Genomic DNA, 22126 nt, shown 5'->3' with positions numbered 1-22126 from the left:
GAAATACTGTTATTTTTGAGGTTTCTAATGTGATGTCGTAAGTAATTACATTTTTTCCGCTTACATTGCAAACGCAGCCTGAACCCTACGAGATTTATCAAAATAATGTACTAAGTATTTATACACATTGAAAAGTTCTACAGAAAACTCCGCTATGGTATATGTCTATCTCTTATGGATATCCCACAATAACACACCACATTAACCACATTTTTGTCATTTACTTTTTACGACAAATAATGGCTAATTTTCAAAGCGATTTTAACCAATACAGCATTGATCCTTATCTAATTAAATACCTTAAATACATTGTTGATTTAATATAGATCTATATGGCCCTTTACATCATAATGATTTAAATGCATATTTTTGAAGATATTATAGATTTATAAATTACGATACGTAGCGTTTACGGCAGTTCCGGCCGGCTTTTACTCTAAAGTTAACGCGTGCGGGCCACGGACAGTAATAAATAAATCAAAACTACTGGATCGATTTTAATCATTTTTTCAGTGAATGATGACATAGGCTATAATTATATTTTATACCCATGCGAAGCCGGAGCGGGTCGCTAGTATATACTCGTATATATTTTAATGTATGTTGGGGGATAACTTCGTCGTTTATAAAAAGATTTTGATAATTCTTGTTTTGGTAGAAAGGAGATATCCCTGGTGTGGTAGCATGATAAGGAAACCAGGATCTGATGATGGGATCCTAGAGAAATCGAGGGAAACTCTTGAAAATCCGCATAATTTTACATTAACTACATAATACTTAACATACTACTGGGTGTACTGATTTTGATGATTTTTAACTTCATCGAAGGCCTATGTTTATCATGTGGTCATATTTCATCGAGATCTGATTACAACTTTTGGAGTAATCTTTGATAATGGGTATTTCTTGACTATTTTTTTGTATACATACGTTGTATTACCTGTTGATATAATTGAAATCGGTTTTTTTTCGTTTGCCTGCAAACACAATTATTAATAATTAATTTACGCAAAATAAAAATAAAAAATAACGATAAATTAAAAATTGATACAAAATACGCAATTACAACGCTTCAGTCTGTAATATCCCACTACTGGGCATAGGTCTCTTTCCCCATGTAGGAGAAGGATCAGAGTTTAAAACACCACGCTGCTCCAGTGTGCTGAGTAAAGATCGCTATCAGGTGTACATGATAACAACCGGGGCCGACGGTTTAACGTGCTCTCCGAGGCACGGTGGGGAGACCCACAAGGACTGCAAAAACACCCAGACCACGGCAAACACCTGTATGGCCAATACAAATGTTTGTCACGTGCGGGGATCGAACCCGCAACCGCCAGCGCAACAGGTACAATCCATGGCGTAACCGTTGCCCCAACGCGTGTCACACACAATTACAAGATTGAGAGTAATTGCTTCTCAAAAACTGACAGGCGCTCCAACAAATCGTGTTTTTTTTTCTGAAAATCACATTTAAATACGAATTACATATTTATAAAATATGAGTAATATTTTTTTTACCGACAATAATAAAAAATATAAATAAATATAAAAAATCAAAAATAAAAAATAATTAAAAAATAATAATGATAAAATATGAATAATATTTTTCGATTTTACCGACATAATAATAAAAAATAAGAACAGCCTATTTAAATAACAAATAACGAGTGCAATTAGAAAAAGAAAAAGAAAAAATAAATGATCAGGGACATGGGGATTTGAACCATGATCTTGATCCCGACTGGCCGATTTCCCGCCGAGCTATTGCAACTAAATTGACAAATGCGAAATTTACCTTCATATTCTAACGATATTTTTTTTTAATCCCTAAAAACAGGGATAAAACGACATTTTCTGAAAATGAATCCTAGCTAGATAGATTTATCTCCCCCGAAACCCCCTATATACTAAATTTTATGAAAATCGTTGGAGCCGTTTCCGAGATCCAGATTCTATATATATATATATTTTGTCAAATCTCAAAAAACCACAATGATGTTTATATAATTGTGTCTAGTAAGTAAATACGCGTTATCAAAAATTTTTCAAAAACCAGTTGTCAGAACTCGATCAAATTTAAATTTGACCACACGAAACGCACGACATTTCGATTATAAAAAAATATTGAAATCGGTCGGGTGTGGTTTTAGCTGATAATATTATTTTCTTTATAAAAGTTACGTATTTTTGCGCAAATGAAAAAATATTTTGAATAAATATTTAAATATTTTGTTAATTGCCGGCAGAAGGGTTATAGGACAATAATTGGAGGTGTCACTTTTGGAGCTTTTTTTAAAATCAGGACGTACGCATCCTGCCCTCAGATTATTCGGATAACTACAAGTCTGTGAGCTGGTTTAATAAGGTTGAAAATAGTATGGCATAGTTTATTATGCCATTTTAATATCAATCATTTTTATTCCACCTAAACCAGGAGCTTTTCTTCCATTAAGTTTCTTTATCTTGTTTAAAATATTTATGGGAGTTTTTTGGTCCTGAAACGTATGCTAACCAGGGGGGGGGGGTTATATAAGATGTATCTTTTTGTGATTTAAAATTATACTTAGGGATAATTTTGTTAACAGCCTCGTGAATATCCGCTGCCAACTTTTCAGCGATATTTTTAGGATGGAGTGAGTTAATGATTTACCAAATTTTATTTGAATGTCCCCGTCTTAGCTCAAGAAATCAATCTTTGTTCTTCGTGCCCCGTTGTAGAAATGATTATGCCAAAAATGTGTTTTTGCTGCGTGCCTGTAGGAATTATAATGAGCATACTGAGAGTTTAGATATATTCAACATGAAAATTAGTAATTATAAGAATAGTTTACATAAAATTTTATTTTGTGAACAATTGTTTTAACTGTTAATTACTGTGTTTACTTTATGTTTAGTTTTTTTTTTTTTTTGTTTTTATCATGGATTGTCAAGTGTTTGTTATAATTTTATTGTGGAAACTTGATTGATTTGTGTTATTTTTATATTGTTTTTATTGAATAGTGTTGTGATAATTGTTTGTTTCCCAAATAAAAAAAAAATAAAAAAATAAATATATTTTTTTAGATTTATATAATTTCTTTTTAATTTTATTCTGAAAGTGTAGTTATTCCTATGGTAGTAACAATATTTTGTAATTTTTTGTAATTTTTATGCAATAAATAAATACTTGAATCTTTTCTCCAACTTTGAATCTCTCATGTTACTGAGGTTAAATATATATTTTTATTAAACCATGGCAATATTGACCTTTACTCAACATTATTATATGGCCAATACAAATGTTTGTCATGTGCGGGGATCGAACTTGTAATCGTCAGCGCAACAGGTACTATCCATGACTGTGACCGTTGCGCCAACACGGCGTCCAATGGTATTATGAATTATATATTCAGTTGATTTTTACTGAGCTTCCGAGGATACTGGCGTTGAATGGACCGATTTTTCACATCTCTTATATACTAAGCCAAAACTTTTTTTTCTAACATTTTTAGCACACGAATTACATTTTGGAACCATTTTTAGCAAATTGAATTCGTTTCAGGATGTAGGTACATAGGGAAGGGGTAAGTCACCGCGCTACTTTACCCTCAAACTTAGACTCCAAACCGCCACCGGAGAAATAGATCTCTCACGAGGGCCGTGAGCGATCTGTAGGCGAAGGCAACCAACCTTTGGGGCATCATAGTAGCACGCGAAAGCGATTCTGTGGTGCCACACTATGGCGATGAGGGAGTGGGTATTCTGGCTTGTTCTGACCGTGCTGGGAGACCCACACTTCCGCCAGCTTCGTCGGCGAGGGGATTTTTCAATATATTAATACCTATCGTGTTAAAAAAGTTCAATGCTTTGTAGCATATATTTTTAATAGCGCCTGGTTTCGTTCCTGCTGATGTATAATAGCACAGTTATGCATTAGCGTTGCTATTTACTTTTTCTAGGCGACTGATTTAATTTTGGAATACCCTCGTATTGTATTACGTCGCGGTTCACCTTAGGGGGTAGTTGTGTCGCGACGCGCGGGGTATGCTAGGGTATATAAGCCTCAGGGCGAGTGTTTGCGGCCTTTTTGCCTCTTTGCTCTTTTCTTTTTTGGGTTGGTTTCTCTCGCCGTCTTAAGATCTGAGTGCAATTAATTGTGGGTGAGTCATTGTAGTTCTTATAGGTTTAGGCTTTGCTTTGGTGTAGGGTGGTTTTGTGTGTTTTGAAAAAAAATTAAGATTCTGTAGGATTTTTTTTTACTCTCTCTCTTGTGTCTCGTGTTAGGAGTTGTGGGTGACTCTCTAACCCAGCAAACAATTTTTTTTAACACGTAGCACTGGCGCCCAACGTGGGGCGCCAGTGCTACGTGTTAAAAAAAATATATGCTACAGCTTAAAAGGTTAAAGAGAATGAACAGGAAAATACAATGTCTATATTAACTGGTTAAGGCGCTTAGCACCTAAACTTAGCTCTATTTCATTCATTCACTAATTGTCTGTTAGAAGCATCAAATGTATTGTGTGATAATGTATTGGTTTATTAAAATATTAGGACTATTTTCCTTAGTTCTTTGTAACGTTACTCCATCACGAATAGTGAATTTGACTCAAGGTCCCGTGCGTGGGTATAAAGATAAAAATTTAGACGTATTTGTTTTTTACGGTATTCCTTATGCAACAGCGCCAACCGGCCAGGACAAGTTCAAGGTAAACTATAAAAAGTATAAAAAAATATTATAGAAGTATACGGTAACAATCATTTTAACGCCTACGCAATTAAAAATGAATTTGTCGGCCTTGGAAAATGACATTACATTGCTCAATGACCTTGAAGATTTTGTCGTTGTGCAACTATTTGTTAGTTTGGCGCTATCTATCAACATGCGTACGTATAAAACATCATACACATCAGAAGGAACTGAAGATTATGCAAGAAAACAGATGTGTCGCAGCTCTCTGAAAGACAAAAAAATTTGCTAATTAATTTACTTTTTTTTTCTTTTTATTTACATTAGATTATTTTATTCATTTATATAAATCATGTACGAGTTACTCACATCTTTATTTATTATTTTATTTCTTGATTATTTTGATATAAGTGATTCACCTCGCCTACGTAAGTAATACTTTAGTAACGAAAATATTTAGGACCAGCTGCGCCTACGACTTCGTATGCGTGGAATCGTGACTTTGGCATTTTTTTGATATATCCTTTGGTTTATTTTAGATTATAAACACCACCGCCGTGGTTTGGGTATTTACATGTTCATGTTTGTGATTTTTGGCTAGGCATATTATATAGGCGATTGACATGAAATTTAACATCTAAATCAGATAATTCGTTTCTGAGATTAGCGTGCACAAACGCACAGACAAACAGACAAAAATTCTAATAATCCATTGTTTTGGGGTAATATTTTTTCTCATATATAGAAGAGCCGTTACATTTTTATTACATGTATTGATGTCCATTATTATTTAAGCAATAGGTAGTATCTCGGCCACACTTCACTTTACTTTTGTTTTTGTATTTAGTCTTAATCGGACTTACTCTATGATAAGTTCAAAACAAAATTACAAAGTACTTTAAATACATATTTACAAACTTAGTTTCTATGGAGTACTTATATATGTACTATCTACAATGTTGTTTATTTGAAAAATCATTAAAATTGCAAACTTTTCGAATTTATTTGCAAAGAATAATGCACGTACAGTGCACTCGTTACTAGAGTCGTCGAGACACTGATCAAGTGATCATAGACCAACTAATGTGATATAGGGTACTGATGTTCGCGTCCCGAGTGTGCATCACGGACATTGCGGGAATGATCTCGCGGGGCTTTAATGAAATTTGTTTTTTTTTTTTAATTTAATAATATAAACTGCTGGCTTTGAAGTGCACACGCTAAAGACAGGCAGCAGTGCCTTCTGTGCGACACAGCCAGCCCTGCGGTCACCAACGCGCCTTGTGAACTTGTGGAGGACTATGTCCAGTAGTGGACTGTGATAGGCTGAACTGATGATGATGAAAAAAAAACCCTATTTAATGCAATTATTTTTTAAAATTGGGATGAGTTTATAAAAAAATCAAACAATACAATTTATTTATCACTATTTTAAATATAACATATATATTTTTTATGTATAATAAATACACATATGGATTCAACGAAAAAATTTTTTTAAACTTAGGTTGTTTTTTGGGTTTCAGCGATGTAATACCCTTAACAGCTTTCACTTGTTTAAATTTCTTCAATTATAAGAAAGTAATTAAAAACATTTTGATATAAAATTTAATTTAATGTCTTTAAATATTAACCACTACAGCTATTCCTTAAAAACTTTATGAGAAATCAGTTTATTATTATATCGATTTTTTTATTTCTTATGAATCAAGTGAAAGCAATGTCTAAATGAAATTTTAGAAAATATCAAGTACTAGCTTCTGCCCGCGACTTTGTCCGCTTGGAATAGTTACTTTGGGCTAACGCTAACTTTAATAATTTGTGAAACTTTAACTGTTTACGCAGCGCACGCAGCGGTAGCTCTCAAAGGGAAAAAATATCTCGATTTTTCAACATTCTTCTTGGTGCTCCGCTCCTATTGGCCTCAGCGTGATGATATATAGCCTATAGCTTTCCTAGATAAATGGGTTATCTAACACTAAAAGAATTTTTCAAATTGGACTAGTAGTTCCTGAGATTAATTAGCGCTTTCAAACAAACAAACAAACAAACTCTTCAGCTTTATAATATTAGTATAGATACAATTTTATTAGCATTATCAATAAAAATCAGTTTATTATCAATATATAATAATATTAGAAATAATCAATCGAAGTAGCGTTTATTTATTTAGCTCGTTAGTATCATATCATCGAATACCTATTTGCAGTTTTATTTTAACCGTCTTCAAAAAAAGGGGAGGGTTCTCAATTCGACTGTATTTTTTATGTATGTTACCTCAGGACTTTTACTGAGTGGACCGATTTCGATGATTTTTTTTTAATCAAAAGTTGCTTGTCACGATGTCCCATTTAAAGTTAATCGAGATCTGACAGGTACTTTTTGAGTTATTTTATTTTATTTTATTTTGGAAACAAACGGTATTACATAAATATACAGAAATACACAACACAATAGTATCACTTAACCAAAAATAGTTTCCGATATTAAAAAAGAACATATGACAAAGTTCAGAAGAGATGCTTCACATTAATAGTTCAATATCAAAAACTTAATAATAATACTAAAAACATTACTATAAATTGATTAATAGCCATTGAGAAAAAAAAAGTAATCAATAAAGAAATTCAAAAATCATTACGGGCATTATGAAACAAATAAATTAAAAAAAAAATTAAAAAAATCACAATTCAAATAATTAAGGATCAGAGCTACAATTAAAATCAAAATTAAATTAAATCAAAAAATAAAATCAAATTAAAAAGAACATCACGAATATCATAACATCCATCAAAGATACATTCAATCAACGAATTCATCACATGCAATTTAAATTTATTGAGAGAGAGATGAAAAATGTCAATATTTATAAACAAATTATTGTACTGGGCACAACTTCTGTTAATAAACGTGTTTTTACAAAATTTTGTTCTTGTAGCTGGGATGTCAAATGTGATTTTATGTCTAGAATTTAAACGTGGACACTTAAAATTTAATTTTGAAACCAAATATGACGAGTCAATTTCTTGGTTCACAATCTTATACAACAGTACTTGATCCCGCTGAACATACCGGTCAACGGCCGACATAGGTTTTATCAAAACATTCAAATTTTCCGAAGAGATTGCTGTTATAGTCTTTAGGTACCTGTCGTGTATACGGTCGATTTTATAAATATGACACCCGTACTGAGGACTCCAAACAGTAGAAGCATACTCTAGAATAGGTCTAACAAATGCATTATACAAAAGTGTGTGGGTGGAAGCATGCTTGATATCCTGAGCAAAAATCTCAACATACGATAGGTTCTGCTAGCTATACAATCGACGTGCTCGTCAAAGAGTAATTTGGAATCAATAATAACTCCAAGATCTCTTACCACATCAACCCTCGATATCACTTCGCCATTCAGTTTATAACAATAATTTATACAAAAACGCTTCCTACTAAAAGTTATTACATTCCATTTTTTTAAATTTATAAATAAAGTGTTCACCGAACAATAATTACTAAACCGAACTAGGTCATTCTGAAGGTCTATACAGTCATTGTTGTCTTTAATAATTTTGAAAATTTTATTGTCATCCGCGTATAATAAGAAATTGGAGCACTTAAAAGCTGAAGTAATGTCATTTATATATATGTTGAATAATAAAGAGCCAAGATGGGATCCTTGAGGTACCCCGGATGGAACTGGAATAAAAGATGAAGTAAATACTTTTATAGTAACTGCTTGACTACGGTTAGTAAGGTACGACTCAATCCAACGCAGAAGGTCACCGTGTACACCGATGTATTTCAATTTATCAAGAAGAATCGAATGAGATATTTTATCGAAAGCCTTAGAAAAATCTGTGTACACGGCGTCAACCTGAAAACCTTTGTCCATTGCACATGAAATAAAATCAATGTATTCCAAAAGATTTGTCTCCGTTGATTTTCTATTAATAAATCCATGCTGCTGGGTAATGATCGTAGGTCTTATAATAGGTAATATAATGTCGTATATAATCTTTTCAAACATCTTCGGAATGCAGCTTAACTTTGAAATAGGGCGGTAATTTTTTGTGTTATGTCTATCACCGCTTTTAAGGATTGGTATGACATAAGATCTTTTCCATTGAGAAGTTATTATAGATGTTCGCAAAGATTTAGAAAAAAGACAATATATGGGAAACCTTAAGCTGTCAGAACAGCTCTTCAAAAATATAGCAGGTATCCCATCAAGGCCACTGCCTTTATTTAGACTTAAAGAATTTAAATATTTGTCTACCATCGACAAAGAAATATCAACAGAAAACAGGTTTAAACTGTTGTTGCAAGTATGAATATCGTAGTCGTTACTATTAGACGAAGAAATACCGGAATTTGACTCAAAGGATGAATAAAAATGGCTGTTAAAGAGATTAGTAATCTCTTGTCCATCACTTGTAAAAAATTATCCAGATAAAACATATCAGGCAATTCAGTATTACAAATGTCCAGAAATATTTAGAATTTTTAGCAATAGTATTCTCAGCATGATTTATGTATTTCCTATAGCAATCGTTTTCAACCGTTTTTTGTCTTTTACGCAGCATCCTAAACGTACAATAGTCCCTATAGTTACCGTAAATTTTCCATTTTTTATGAAATTTTAACTTTTCCTTTATAACCTTGACAAGAGAAGAAGAATACCAGATAGGATATTTTCTATGCTCAAGTACAACCTTAGTAGGAACAAACGTATCAATAACTTTATTGATAATATTATAAAAAACTTCAACAGCACTTTCCATATCCAAGCAATTCAAACATTCCAGCCAATTAACCTCAGACAACTTTTTATTAATAATACTGTAGTCAGCTTTGTTAAAAAGCTTAACAACCCTCGGAACATCCGTAAGATAGACTTTAAATAAGTAAAATCAATATCCAGAGCCGGATGATGTGAATCTTCTTTAACTAGTGGAAACTCACACTGTTTCACTAAAACACTGTTAGCATTACTTATTACCAAATCCAGATATCGATTATTAGAATTAGGAACTATGTTAAATTGGTTCAGATTATTTATGTGCAAAAAAGTCGATTGCGAGTTTACCTGAACATGTGAACCTTGTTGCAAATGAGATAGTTTAGTAGTGCCTGTATGATCAACAGACCAATTAGCGGTTGAAATATTAAAATCACCGACCAAAAGATAAAGATCTTTGGGGTGCAAAATGATTGATTCAGACACCTGTTCGTAAAACTTAAATTGGTCATCGCGTTGTAACCAGCACTGCGGGAAGTAGCAGCAATATACTCGAAAGTCTGTAGGCTTATTATTAGATTTAACGCCAATACAAATGGAAATTACATCCGATGAACAAGTTTTAGTAGACGGTTGGACAACAACATCCTTAACAGTCAATCCCTTTCGCACAGCAATCAGTACACCACCTCCCAGCTTTTCATTTCGAGATTCATAATCGCGATCACAGCGGTACACTGAATATCTGAAGTCAAAGAGCTCGGAATCAAATACACTGGGCATCAACCATGTTTCAGTCAGGCAAATAACATCGTATTCGACATTAAGCACATGGGAAAAAAAGTAAGTGGTTTTTGAACGAAGCCCACGAACATTTTGGTAATATACAAGAATTTTGGAATCCATTAGAACAATTAATAACTATAAAGAGATAAAAAATAAAATAAAAAATAATGTATATGCATCAAAACTACAATTTTTCTATATTAAAATATTGACCAGCAACAATTCATTAAAAATAGTAATATATTACAAAATTTAGTAGTAAAATACATCCCATTGGTCCTAAAGTAAAATAGTACTTCCCAATTATTAATTGAATAAATATGGAAATCGAGTAAAAAGACTAAAAAATATCTTTTATGCAAATCTAGCCTTGTGTAGGAACAATCAACAGACAACGTTACATAAATAATAAAATTAAATAAATTCTTCCTCTCTCTCTCAAAATAAATGAATAAAAAATTAAAACATTTATCAGTAATACTTATCGAACAACAAAAAATACAGTAATATAAAATAACATAAATGTATACATTATCAACACCTATTACATCTTTTTTAAATCCTTTTCAGTTTGAATATGCAGTACAGAACTCGTGTCATTTTTACGTGCCATTATCGAACAGTTCTTAATCCATACATATCTATAGTTTTTATCTCGAGCTAGCTCCTTTGTTTTGCGAAGAAGCATTTTATTGGAACTAGTTAGGTGGTCATTAAAGTATATGCGATTGCTGTTACCCACAAAACCTATGTCACTGCATATTATGTTCTTTTTTTCTCTCAACCTCGCCAAAAAGTCATCTTTTTTATAACGACACAAAAAGCGAATAACGATCGGTCTAGGTTTTTTCGAATCGTTATTCTTAGGACTAACTCTGGTGACAAAATCAATATCCGCTTCGGCATAAGTGTTAATATCTACGACCTTCGAAATGTTGCTAATAACATTCAGTAAGTTTTTATTCTTTGTTTCCGGGACTCCAACAATCTCGATATTTGAACGACGTGCCCATTGTTCGTTTTTATTTATTTCTACCTGAAGCGAAGTGACGACACTTTGTAAGTCCAAGCAGTCAGACTTAACAGCTTGTAAAGGTTTAATTTTCGCTTCAACAGTTTCTATCCTTTTGGTGACCTGATCATATTTATCACTAAGAAACTGCATAGAACCGCGCAGTGTAGATATTTCCGCCCTTAACTCATCAAAGTTTTTTGGAATGACGAAAAAGCTACTTCAAATTCTGATTTTATTATGGCACGAATTTGTTCTATCGTAACCTGTGCAATACTTAAGTTTGGTTCAGTTATTGCAATTTTGTTTGTAACATTCGCGATACTCTTTTTTAACTTTTGTTTAGGGCGTTTAGTTACATAGCGGCAAGGTGTGTCATCGTCATTGTTACGTGGAGAACTGCCAACACAAGAAGGGCATTGCCACGACAGCCTCGTGTTATCGTCAGGATCCCAATTCGGTGATTTTGATGGCAGCGCACATGCAATGTGAAAGATACGCTCACAGAATGTACATTTAAGAGGATCGTTATATTCACAAGTAGATTTCACGCAACAAGCAAACTCCATTGTAGGTCAATAAAATTTGATAATAAGATATATAAAGAAAATTTAAAAAAATAATTCAAATACGCTGGGGTTTGAACGTGCAACAGCACGATCGTTGCGTTAAACCTGTTACTATATCCAATACACCAACGAAACGCTATAAGCTACCGACGAATTAGACAGTCATATGCTCGATCAAGTAACTTAAACAATGCAAAGGTCACTGTCACATGACGTATTCACGGTCACGAAGTCACTTTGATTTTTTGAATGCGACCAACGAATATACCGCAATATTATTAGAATACGTCTAAAAATTTAGCACTATACTTTGATTAAACTTGCACAATCACTGACTGAGTAGTTAGATTAACTATTGACGTAGGATTAACTAGTAAACTCAAATTTTACACCAAATTTCCTTAATTATTAAGCTAACAGAAAAAGCGATTCATCCTCCTCGAACTTTAACTATGCGGGTACTTGAGTTATATCTAAAACTAATAATGCGTATTTACTTGACTGTTTTTTCGTCACTCCACTCATAACTTTTTGATAGATGCTCCGATTCTGATGTTTTTTTTAATCAAAAACTAATAGATACTTGTCATGTAGTCACATTTAAATGTGATCGAGAAATAAAGAGAACTTTTTAAGTAATCTTTGATGACGCGTGTTTAATTGACGGTGCGTGAGCTAATTTGTTAACATTGACTATGCTATATAACTGTGTTTTCATATAAAAGTTTGTAAATTGAAGTTAAAAAAAAGGAAAAATACGCGAAATAAGCCGTGAATTAACCGAAAAATATTACGTGTTTCACAAATTCGATGTTTGCTAAGAAATATCCGAAATACCGTCGACAACTAAATTCAATGTTTGAAGCTTCACCAGAGAAATATTGAAGAAAACAACCATTAAGGTAATAAGACCAGATATTTAATATTCAGTAAATGAAAAAACGCAAAAGACTGTTTTAAGAAAGTGCGTGCGTACAAAATAAGTAAGTACACATGTCAGAAGTGAAACTTCTTTGGCAAACTACTATTTAAGTCTCGTTTATATTTATGCAAATCTAAAGCTTTAGATTTCAGTTCCAGCGCCATCTAGTTAGTTTATAACGTAATACTATCGATATTAACGTAACAACCTTTGTAGTTTTTATAGTACACGCTAGGCGGTTCTTTTACTACGTTAGTGTGTTATTGCGTTTCATCCGTAAAAATTTTACCCTCATCCGCCAAAAGAAGTTTTACTTCTAAAAATTCCTGTTCATATTTTAACCTCAAAGGTCACAAAGAATAATTAAGTCACCTTATTATAAATAGTTACAATAACGTCTATCAGCGAATAGCAAAACTATCTACAAGCTACAAACCACATCCTCAAACCTCACAGTCCTACCGTGACCATGGTTGCCGTAAAGCATCCGAAACGTCGGGCATTTAAAAAACTTAATAAACCGCGATAAAATCCGAAAAAGTTGTTTCATTATAATACCTTGCTTTACGCTTTTACGTTGTGCTTCCTCGTTCTAAATACGCACCGCAAAAATTTGGAATGCCCTTCCGGCTTCCGTTTTTCCAACTAATTATAACTTGGATATCTTCAAATCTAGAGTGAATAGACATCTTCTAGGCAAGCGCGCACCATTTTAGGTTGCATCTTCACTTATCATCAAGTGAAACTGCAGTCAAGCGCTAGTCTATATATATAAAACCTTCCTACTTTTATTATAATAATGATTTTGATATAAAACTTCTTTAAGCACGATTGACTTGGGGAGTAAACTGGTGAATACCTGACGAGGGCACTACGAAAAGTGTGATCAGGTGAGCTGAACGGAAGTTGAGAGGTAGATAATATAAGTTAGTGAAAGAGGCTTTAAGAGTAACTAATGCTGTGACTACGTAGGTTACGTAAGACTTCTTACCTAAGTCCTATTCTGTTAACTTAAATATTTATTAATACACTATAATAATTTTGTATATACAACAAAAAAAAAAAAACAAAAGCTAATGTGTATGTGCGCGCATTAAGTAATGTTGCAACAAGGTTTGTATAAGAAAATACAAAAAAAAAATGATATATTTACAAAAATGAAAATTGCTCTAACAATAATATTTAATAGACAAGAGATAACGATATGCAGTTGTTTGTTATTGTTGCAAATCACTGATAAAAAAGAAATACTATATATAGCGAGGATAAATGTTTGAGAGTCACTCAAATATATATTACACTAGCTGACCCGGCAATCGTTGTCTTGCCGCTAAACGCTATTAAAAATAGGGGTTGATGGTAGAGGGTTGAAAATTTAGGGTTGTATGTATTTTTTAATGTTGTATCATAAAAAAATAGAAATTAAAAATTTTGTCTAAAAAATAAAAATAAAATTTTGAGGTGGACTACCCCTAACATTTAGGGGGATGAAAAATAGATGTTGGCCGATTCTCATAGATACCGGATAAGCACAAAAAATTTCATCAAAATCGGTCAAGCCGTTTCGGAGGAGTATGGCAACGAAAACTGTGACACGAGAATTTTATATATTAGAAGATAAACGGTCGTATAAATATGTGGTTTGGCGTAGCAACTAGTATTTTGCTGTTGTGGTTTGGCGTAGAAATCAGTATTTTGCTGTTTGGCCATACTTTGTCTAAAGAAACTGAATCACGATTGATGGTCACAGCACAGGGTCTCGTGCGAGGATATAGGGATCCTAATGAAGATATTTTAGTATTCTATGGTATTCCATACGCCAAAGCGCCTACTGGTACCAAAAGATTCAAGGTAATGTAGGATGTAGTGTATTTTTACATTTTTGATTTGCTTACTTTTCTATATCGCTATTAAATTATTATGTATCGTATAAACTATCTATCTGCTGTCAACTCGTTATGGTGTACAGGTTTTGATTGTGGTAATGATTGATTTAACTGAGGTAGATTAGATTAGACACGATTAGATTAGAAAAAAAAAATTAAAATCGGGGATTTGTGGTTTCCTGTTGCACCTTATTTTCTTTTCCTCAGAGATAGCTGAAAATGTTGTGAGATTGCTTTTATGAGATGTTAAATATAGCATTCTGCAATTAGGATATTCTGCAATGTAATGACCATACTGTATAAAAAAATTAACTTATGGAAAAACTTTCTCCGAAAAATTCACGAACTATGAATCTATTAGCTAATGCGCTATTAAAGACCACTTAATTAGGTTCAAGAGCTATTAAATCGTTACTTAATACGCTTTAGAAGGTAGAAAAGTAGTTAAGTATATTTTTTGTTTATAGAATTTGTCAAAAGTAACAGTATTGAGTGACTTTTTAAATGTGTTAAATGAGTTTTTGTTGCAATTATTATTGTTCTTTTTAATTAAAATGGGTAATGGGTAGGATTTAAAAACTATATTTATATGTTTTTGGTTTCTAGATGTCGAAAGTAAGCATAACAAAGACTTCTAAGGATGAATAAAGTTTTAAGGTACACAAATCCTCATAAGTACCTACATATGTGAATTTCGGAGCTTGATTTCACACGAACACGAAACACGGATAGACTTTTTTGTTCTTATAATCGAGAGCTTTAACACGTGGTTCAATAAGTCCCGAGACTAAGTACTAAAAAAAGGTCTTTTTTATAAAATTAATTTTTATTCATCAACATAGTCTCCTCCAAGAGCGATACAGTCCCTCCAACGCTTTTCTAACTTTTCTATCCCATGTGTGTAGAACGATTTGTCTTTGGTTTCAAAATAAGCCTCCGTTGCTGCGATAACTTCACTATTTGAGTCAAATTTCTTACCCTGAAGCATTTTTTTGAGGTCTGCAAACAGCCAGTAATCGCTGGGGGCCAAGTCTGGCGAATAAGGGGGATGAGGAAACAATTCGAAGCCCAATTTGTTAATTTTGGCCATCGTTCTCACGGACTTGTGACAAGGCGCGTTGTCCTGGTGAAACACCACTTTCTTTTTGTTCATGTGAGGCCGTTCATCCGCAATTTCGTACTTCAATCGCTCCAATACGCACATGTAATAGTCACTATTTATATTTTGCCCCTTTTCATGGTAGTCGATGAAAAGTATTCCATGCGCATCCCAAAATATAGACGCCATAACCTTACCGGCCGATTTCTGAGTCTTTGGACGCTTCGGGCGGCTTTCACCAGCCGCTTTCCACTCCACTGCCTGCCGATTGGATTCCGGAGTGAAATGGTATATCCAGGTTTCATCCATTGTTACATACCGACGTAAAAAATCCTTTTTATTATGATTCATCAGCGCCAAATATCGCTCTGAATCATTGATACGTTGTTCCTTTTGATTAGTTGTAAGCAAACGCGGCACCCACTTAGAAAAAAGCTTTTTCATGGCCAAATTTTTATGTAAAATAGTGAAAACACTACCAGCTGAAATCTTCACTATCTCGGCTATCTCTCGCACTTTTACCTTCCGATCTTCCAATACGATTTTGAGGACTTGGTTAATATTTTGTTGAGTCACTGATTCATTTGGACGACCTGAGCGTTCCCCATCATTGGTGTCCATGCGACCGGGTTTGAAGTCGGCATACCACCGACAAATGGTTGCTTTAGAGGGAGCTGATCCTGCATAACATTTTATAAGCCATTGCTGTGCTTCAACGGTATTTTTTCCCATTAAAAAACAATGTTTTATCAACACGCGAAACTCGTTTTTTTCCATTGTATCGAAATTACAACCGTAGCGTCACTTAAATGTTTCAAAATCAATAATTATATTGTTCCATTTTTAAAAATTTGACACATATTCTTGTATTGATAGCCAGTACTTTTTAAAAATCAAAAGAGTTTTTAATATATGCGCCATTTCCAGGTTAGTCTCGGGACTTATTGAACGATCTAGTATATTATACTAGTTGACCCCGCAAACGTTGTTTTGCCATATATGTTATTAACCCCCTTAACCCTCCCCCCTTTCATAATTAAGGGGTATGAAAAATAGATGTTGGCCGATTCTCAGACCTACCCGATATGCACACAAAATTTCATAAAAATCGGTCCAGCCGTTTCGGAGGAGTGTTTTAACTAGCATTGTGACACGAGAATTTTATATATAAGATATTTAAGTCTACCTACAACAGAAAAAGAGAAAGAAGAAGGCGCGAAAATTGGCTTACGAAGTCTAAAGTCATCTCTGTAGGCCAACCGTTAAACAAAAGTTATTAACATCTCGGACTAGGAATGAGAGCTGAAAGGTCGGGTAATGGAAATGAACAGAAATGTCCTAACTGAAGCACAACTTGTAACAAAATTAAAAATAGCGTTATAAGAATTTAAAATTTTAAATACTGATTATTATTGTTCCATAATTATTCTTTGAGTTTAAATAGCCAATAAACAAAGAATGTCTTAATATAATATTCTGTATTATTTAAATTTGTTTCATTTGATTTCAGTCAATGTTTCAACCGACTCTGGTATTTGACGGTTGGAAGAAGCCAGATTTTGTTTTAAAAATTTGAGATAATATTAAAAACTAGCGGTGCTCGCGACTTCGTCCGCGTGGAATAGTGACTTTATGTTCAACGTGATTATTTAAATTGGCACAACTCTTTTATTTATGAACCGATTGATACGAAACAAACACTAAATGTTAAGATAAGCTTACCACAATATATTAGCCACATCTAAATTGGCTAATCCGTTTCAGAGATTAAGGTGCACAAACGCACAGACAAAAAGACAAAAATTCTGACAATCATTGTTTTGGGTGATATCTGCGTTGATAAAGGTACAGACAGCGACCCGTTATATCTATTGATGATAACACGTCTAGAAATAATGATGACATATTTAATTATTTGTAAATAGAAACATACTCTTTTATTTTAACAATATATAACTCTTTCATCGATCGGCTTATCAAAAACAAAATTATAGACGATATAAATAAAATTGTTTCAACCGTACCCAGTCTACTTACTAAATATGACCGTCGTCTAATTTATAAGTCAAACCAGTATGTAAAACGATTTATTTTATCACTAACTAACTATAATAATCGGTGATCATTTTGAGCCATAAGATTTATAAGTCAAATTTCATTGAATATTGTAAACATAACATTCTGAATCTGTCTATTTCGTCAAATGGTACCATAGATTACGTACTTAGTATCAAAGGAAACTTCAATCATATTGTATTATTTATGAAGTGAATTAAATATTGAGTTTGAAAGTTTTTCTACGATTATTTCATATCAACAAAACAAAAAACTATATATATTAACTAAAACTAAAAATTGCGTACAAAAATAATAAAGTTTATTATTTAGATTAACTGTTATAAATGATTTGCTGACGGGAACTTTGTATTCGGTCAGATGTGGGTAGGTACAAAATTATCTAATGCATGCGACTTTTACAATGGAATTGAATTAAAATATTTTTATTCTAATTCGTAATTAGTGGTTTAGGTATATATTGTTTGATATTTATAACAGTATTCATTATAATTATTATAAAATAACGAAAAAATATACATTATTTATTGGTTTAGTTCTCTTTGTTTTGTTGTTGTATGGATTAATTAGTTGTACGGCTTTCTTCAATGTTTGTATGTATTTTAGATGCCTGATAATGGTCCAATAAAGGATCGAAACGTCGCATGAATTTGCAATTAGTGGTTTGATTGGCACCTTTTGTCCACTTTCCTGCGAACCGTCAAAGATTAATCATATTATTATTAAGTTCTACAACATAGCTTACCACAGTTATTTCTCTAATAAATGGAAATATAATTTAGATATACATTTTTATTGTGCAGTTAATGTCATATAACGCAATCAATAAATCTTATTTAAACACATTTATTTGAATATTTTAGGCTCCGCTGCCGCCACCAATATGGAATGAAATATTTGAGGCTGTGGATAGAAAAGTTATATGTCCGCAAAGCAATTTCTTTCATATAATAACCAATCAAAAAATCACCACTCTAATTCCTATAGAAGACTGTCTAGTTGCAAATGTTTATGTACCTGAAACAATTGAAGATAAACTTCCAGTGGTTGTATTCGTTCATGGTGGAGCTTTTTCCGTAGGATGGGGAGATTTATTCACTCCTAAGAAAGTTGTAAGCAGCAAAAGGATTATTGCAGTTACGTTTAATTATAGATTAGGGGCACACGGATTTCTTTGTTTAGGCACAAAAGATGTACCAGGCAATGCTGGAATGAAAGATCAGGTTGCTCTTTTGCGGTGGGTAGAAGAGAATATTGTTAGTTTTGGTGGTAATCCTCATGATGTTACAATATCTGGCTACAGCGCTGGATCTACCGCTGTCGATCTACTTTCAATATCACAAATGGCAGTGGGTTTATTTAAAAAGGTAATTCCAGAAAGTGGTTCTAACACAGCCTCTTTAGGTTGTCAGTCAGACCCTATCAAACAAGCAAAAATATATGCAAAGATGTTGAATTTTCATAATGTAGATGATTTTGATGCCCTGGAAGATTTTTACAAAACTGTGCCTATAGAAATTTTAAATTCAGCTGACCCTGTAAACAGAACTGACTCATTAATTTTGATGACACCCTGTGTGGAGCGTGACGTGGGTGAGGAAAGATTTCTAGAGGATAGTCCAGTCAATGTCTTGAAAAGTGGCGACTTTCCAAAATATCGTATGCTTTATGGTTTTAGTGATAAGGAAGGATCGATGCGTATAATGTTTTTTGACTCTTGGAAACATCTGATGAATGAGAAATTTTCGAATTTTTTACCAAGTGATTTGGAATTTAAAGATGAAAAAGAAAGGGAAGCTGTAGCTAACAGGATAAGACGTTTCTATTTTGGTGACGACTTAATAGGAAACGAACATATATTGCCATACGTAGACCTATTTTCAGATATTTTTTTCGTATATCCTATGCTGAGAACTGTGAAATACCAAGTACAAGCTGGCAATGATCAAATATATCTGTACGAGTATTCGTACGTTGAGGCTGATACGCCTGTCATACCGTACACCACAGTTCGTGGTGCGCCTCATTGTGCTCAAACAGCTACCTTTTTTGATGGTCTATGGGATGGCATTGAAGAAGATGAAAAACGTATATCATTAGAAAAACAAGAATTAAAAAAGTTTATTCGAGAAATTTGGTTAAACTTTATAACAACAGGGTAAATATTAATTATTTTTAATATTTTTAAGTATTAATTTATTTTTAGTAACACTTAAATTATACCAAACTAAATGTAACTTAATTTCTTCCTAGTTCTACTAAAACTATAAGTCCTTACACGAGTTTTTATGATATAATTTAAAATCAACTTAATAAACTGTATGGTTGCTTTACGTTTGAGTCTGTTTATATTACATTAAATTGTGGTGGAAAAAGAAAAATGCACAATAAGGCTTCAGTAAGTGTTATCGTTCAGTAGTGTTTTATTCTATAATAATGTTTATAGTAAAATATGCTTTTATTAGTACTGTGTGGCTACGGTACTAAAGAATATAGCCACCCCCTCTCTTCCCGTGGGTGTCGTAAGAGGCGACTAAGGGATAACACAGTTCCGCTACCACCTTGGGACTTAAAAAACCGACCGGTGGCGGGATAACCATCCAACTGCTAGCTTTGAAATACACAGGCCGAAGACGGGCAGCAGCTTCTTCGGTGCGACAAATCCAGCCCTGCGGTCACCAACCCGCCTGCCCAGCGCGGTGACTATGGGCAAAACCCATGAGTTCACGTTATTTTTGACGTAAACTTGTGGAGGCCTATGTCCAGCAGTGGACTGTATAGGCTGTAATGATGATGTAATGATGCTTTTATTAAACACTAAAATTGTATAATATCTGAAGCAATCAAGATGCGTTATAGTTATCGAAAAGTTAAGTGTGACATTTTCATCTTTTGAGAAGTCCTTAAAAAAACTAGAAAACAAAAAAAATACTGCGTACTATAAATATAATGTAATGATTTATTACAATGTAGATAGAGAAGTTACTCCTTTTGTTACAGAAAACCTACAGCTACCAATCTGCCGAATTGGCCGCCAGTGGGCGCAGACTGGTCACCGTATATGGCTCTTAATAAAACAGTACAACTAATGAGTCATCCTATTAAAGAAAGAGCTTTGTTATGGGATAGCATTTATGACAAATACTATCGTTATCCTGTAGCCCCGAATCCGCCACGGTATCTGCATACTGAACTTTAATGAAATATTTCTAAAAAATAAAACGTTTAATTTTTATATTTTTCATATCGAAAATGTTTTTTTTTTTTAATTAAAATTTATAAATTAATTATCTACATTTGTTGTTCTGTTTATCTGATATTCAATTAACTTGATATACGTCTAAGGTATATTCAACTAATAATAATTTTTAATTTACAGCAATACCGCAGAGAAATTCCCAATAGAGTTATGATGGAGAGTTCAAGTTTAGTTTTAATATCATGTGTACCCACTTAATTAAATTTATAAGCAGACTCATTGATATTGTATTAAAGTTTTCCCTTTCGAAAATATGTGTTGAAAAACAGGACAAAAAAAAAAGGACGAAAACAGAACTAAAATTAGCTGTTGATTAGAGCAATTCTAGAGTACCTACGCTTCAGCCTGTAATATTCCACTACTGGGCATAGGCCTCTTTCGCCATATTGGGGAAGGATCAGAGTTTATTAAATTCAATGCGCATCATTTACTTTGTCAATAGCCTAAATTTTGCAAATAAAATCTTTTTTCTTTCACAACCTGCTGTTTTCATTATTAGAACCTTAATTTTTTACTCACAGGACATAAAGTTAGAAATCCCGTGAGTGTCGTAAGAGGCGACTAAGGGATAACACAGTTCCACTACCACCTTGGAACTTAAAAAGTAGACCGATGGTGAGATAACCATCCAACTGCTGGTTTTGAAATATACAGGCCGAAGACGGGCAGCAGCGTCTTCGGTGCGACAAAGCCAGTATACTGCGGTCACCAACCCGCCTGCCCAGCGTGGTGACTATGGGCAAAACACATGAGTTCACGTTATTTTTGGCGTAAACTTGTGAAGGCCTATGTCCAGCAGTGGACTGTATAGACTGTAATAATTTTAATGATTGGATGCCACCAAACCGAGATACAATAAGTATTTACGTACTATCTGATAACCTGTTCCAAACATTTTATAAGAATCCTTTACAAAATGGAGATAAAGTAAAGAAAATGATGTTTTTCCCACTATTTAAAGTTTTTATACTGTAGGTTTAGATGTGATTACATAAAATATGATCTGATAACTAATTTTAAGCACATATAAAATTTTCGGTAATGTTTCACATAATCGGCCTCAAATTCATGGGGTCCTGGGGGGAGAGGGGTGAAGGGAGGGGGAGGGTGGGT

General features: G+C 33.4%; 1 protein-coding gene across 1 annotated transcript; it reads left to right on the top strand.

Annotated features, from left to right (window-relative positions):
* Window positions 1-4470: 4470 nt before the first annotated feature.
* On the top strand, window positions 4471-21492 carry LOC123660131 (juvenile hormone esterase-like). Its single transcript, XM_045595237.1, has 4 exons — window positions 4471-4688; window positions 18618-19912; window positions 20755-20931; window positions 21134-21492. Exons 1-4 carry the CDS (start codon window positions 4494-4496, stop codon window positions 21165-21167), a joined length of 1701 nt encoding a protein of 566 aa, XP_045451193.1. The 5' UTR covers window positions 4471-4493; the 3' UTR covers window positions 21168-21492.
* The last annotated feature ends 634 nt before the right edge of the window (window positions 21493-22126 follow it).

The sequence above is a fragment of the Melitaea cinxia genome, chromosome 2 (genome assembly GCF_905220565.1).
Source record: "Melitaea cinxia chromosome 2, ilMelCinx1.1, whole genome shotgun sequence".
Classification (NCBI taxonomy): Eukaryota; Metazoa; Arthropoda; class Insecta; order Lepidoptera; family Nymphalidae; genus Melitaea; species Melitaea cinxia.
This window is presented reverse-complemented; position numbering and strand designations above follow the sequence as displayed.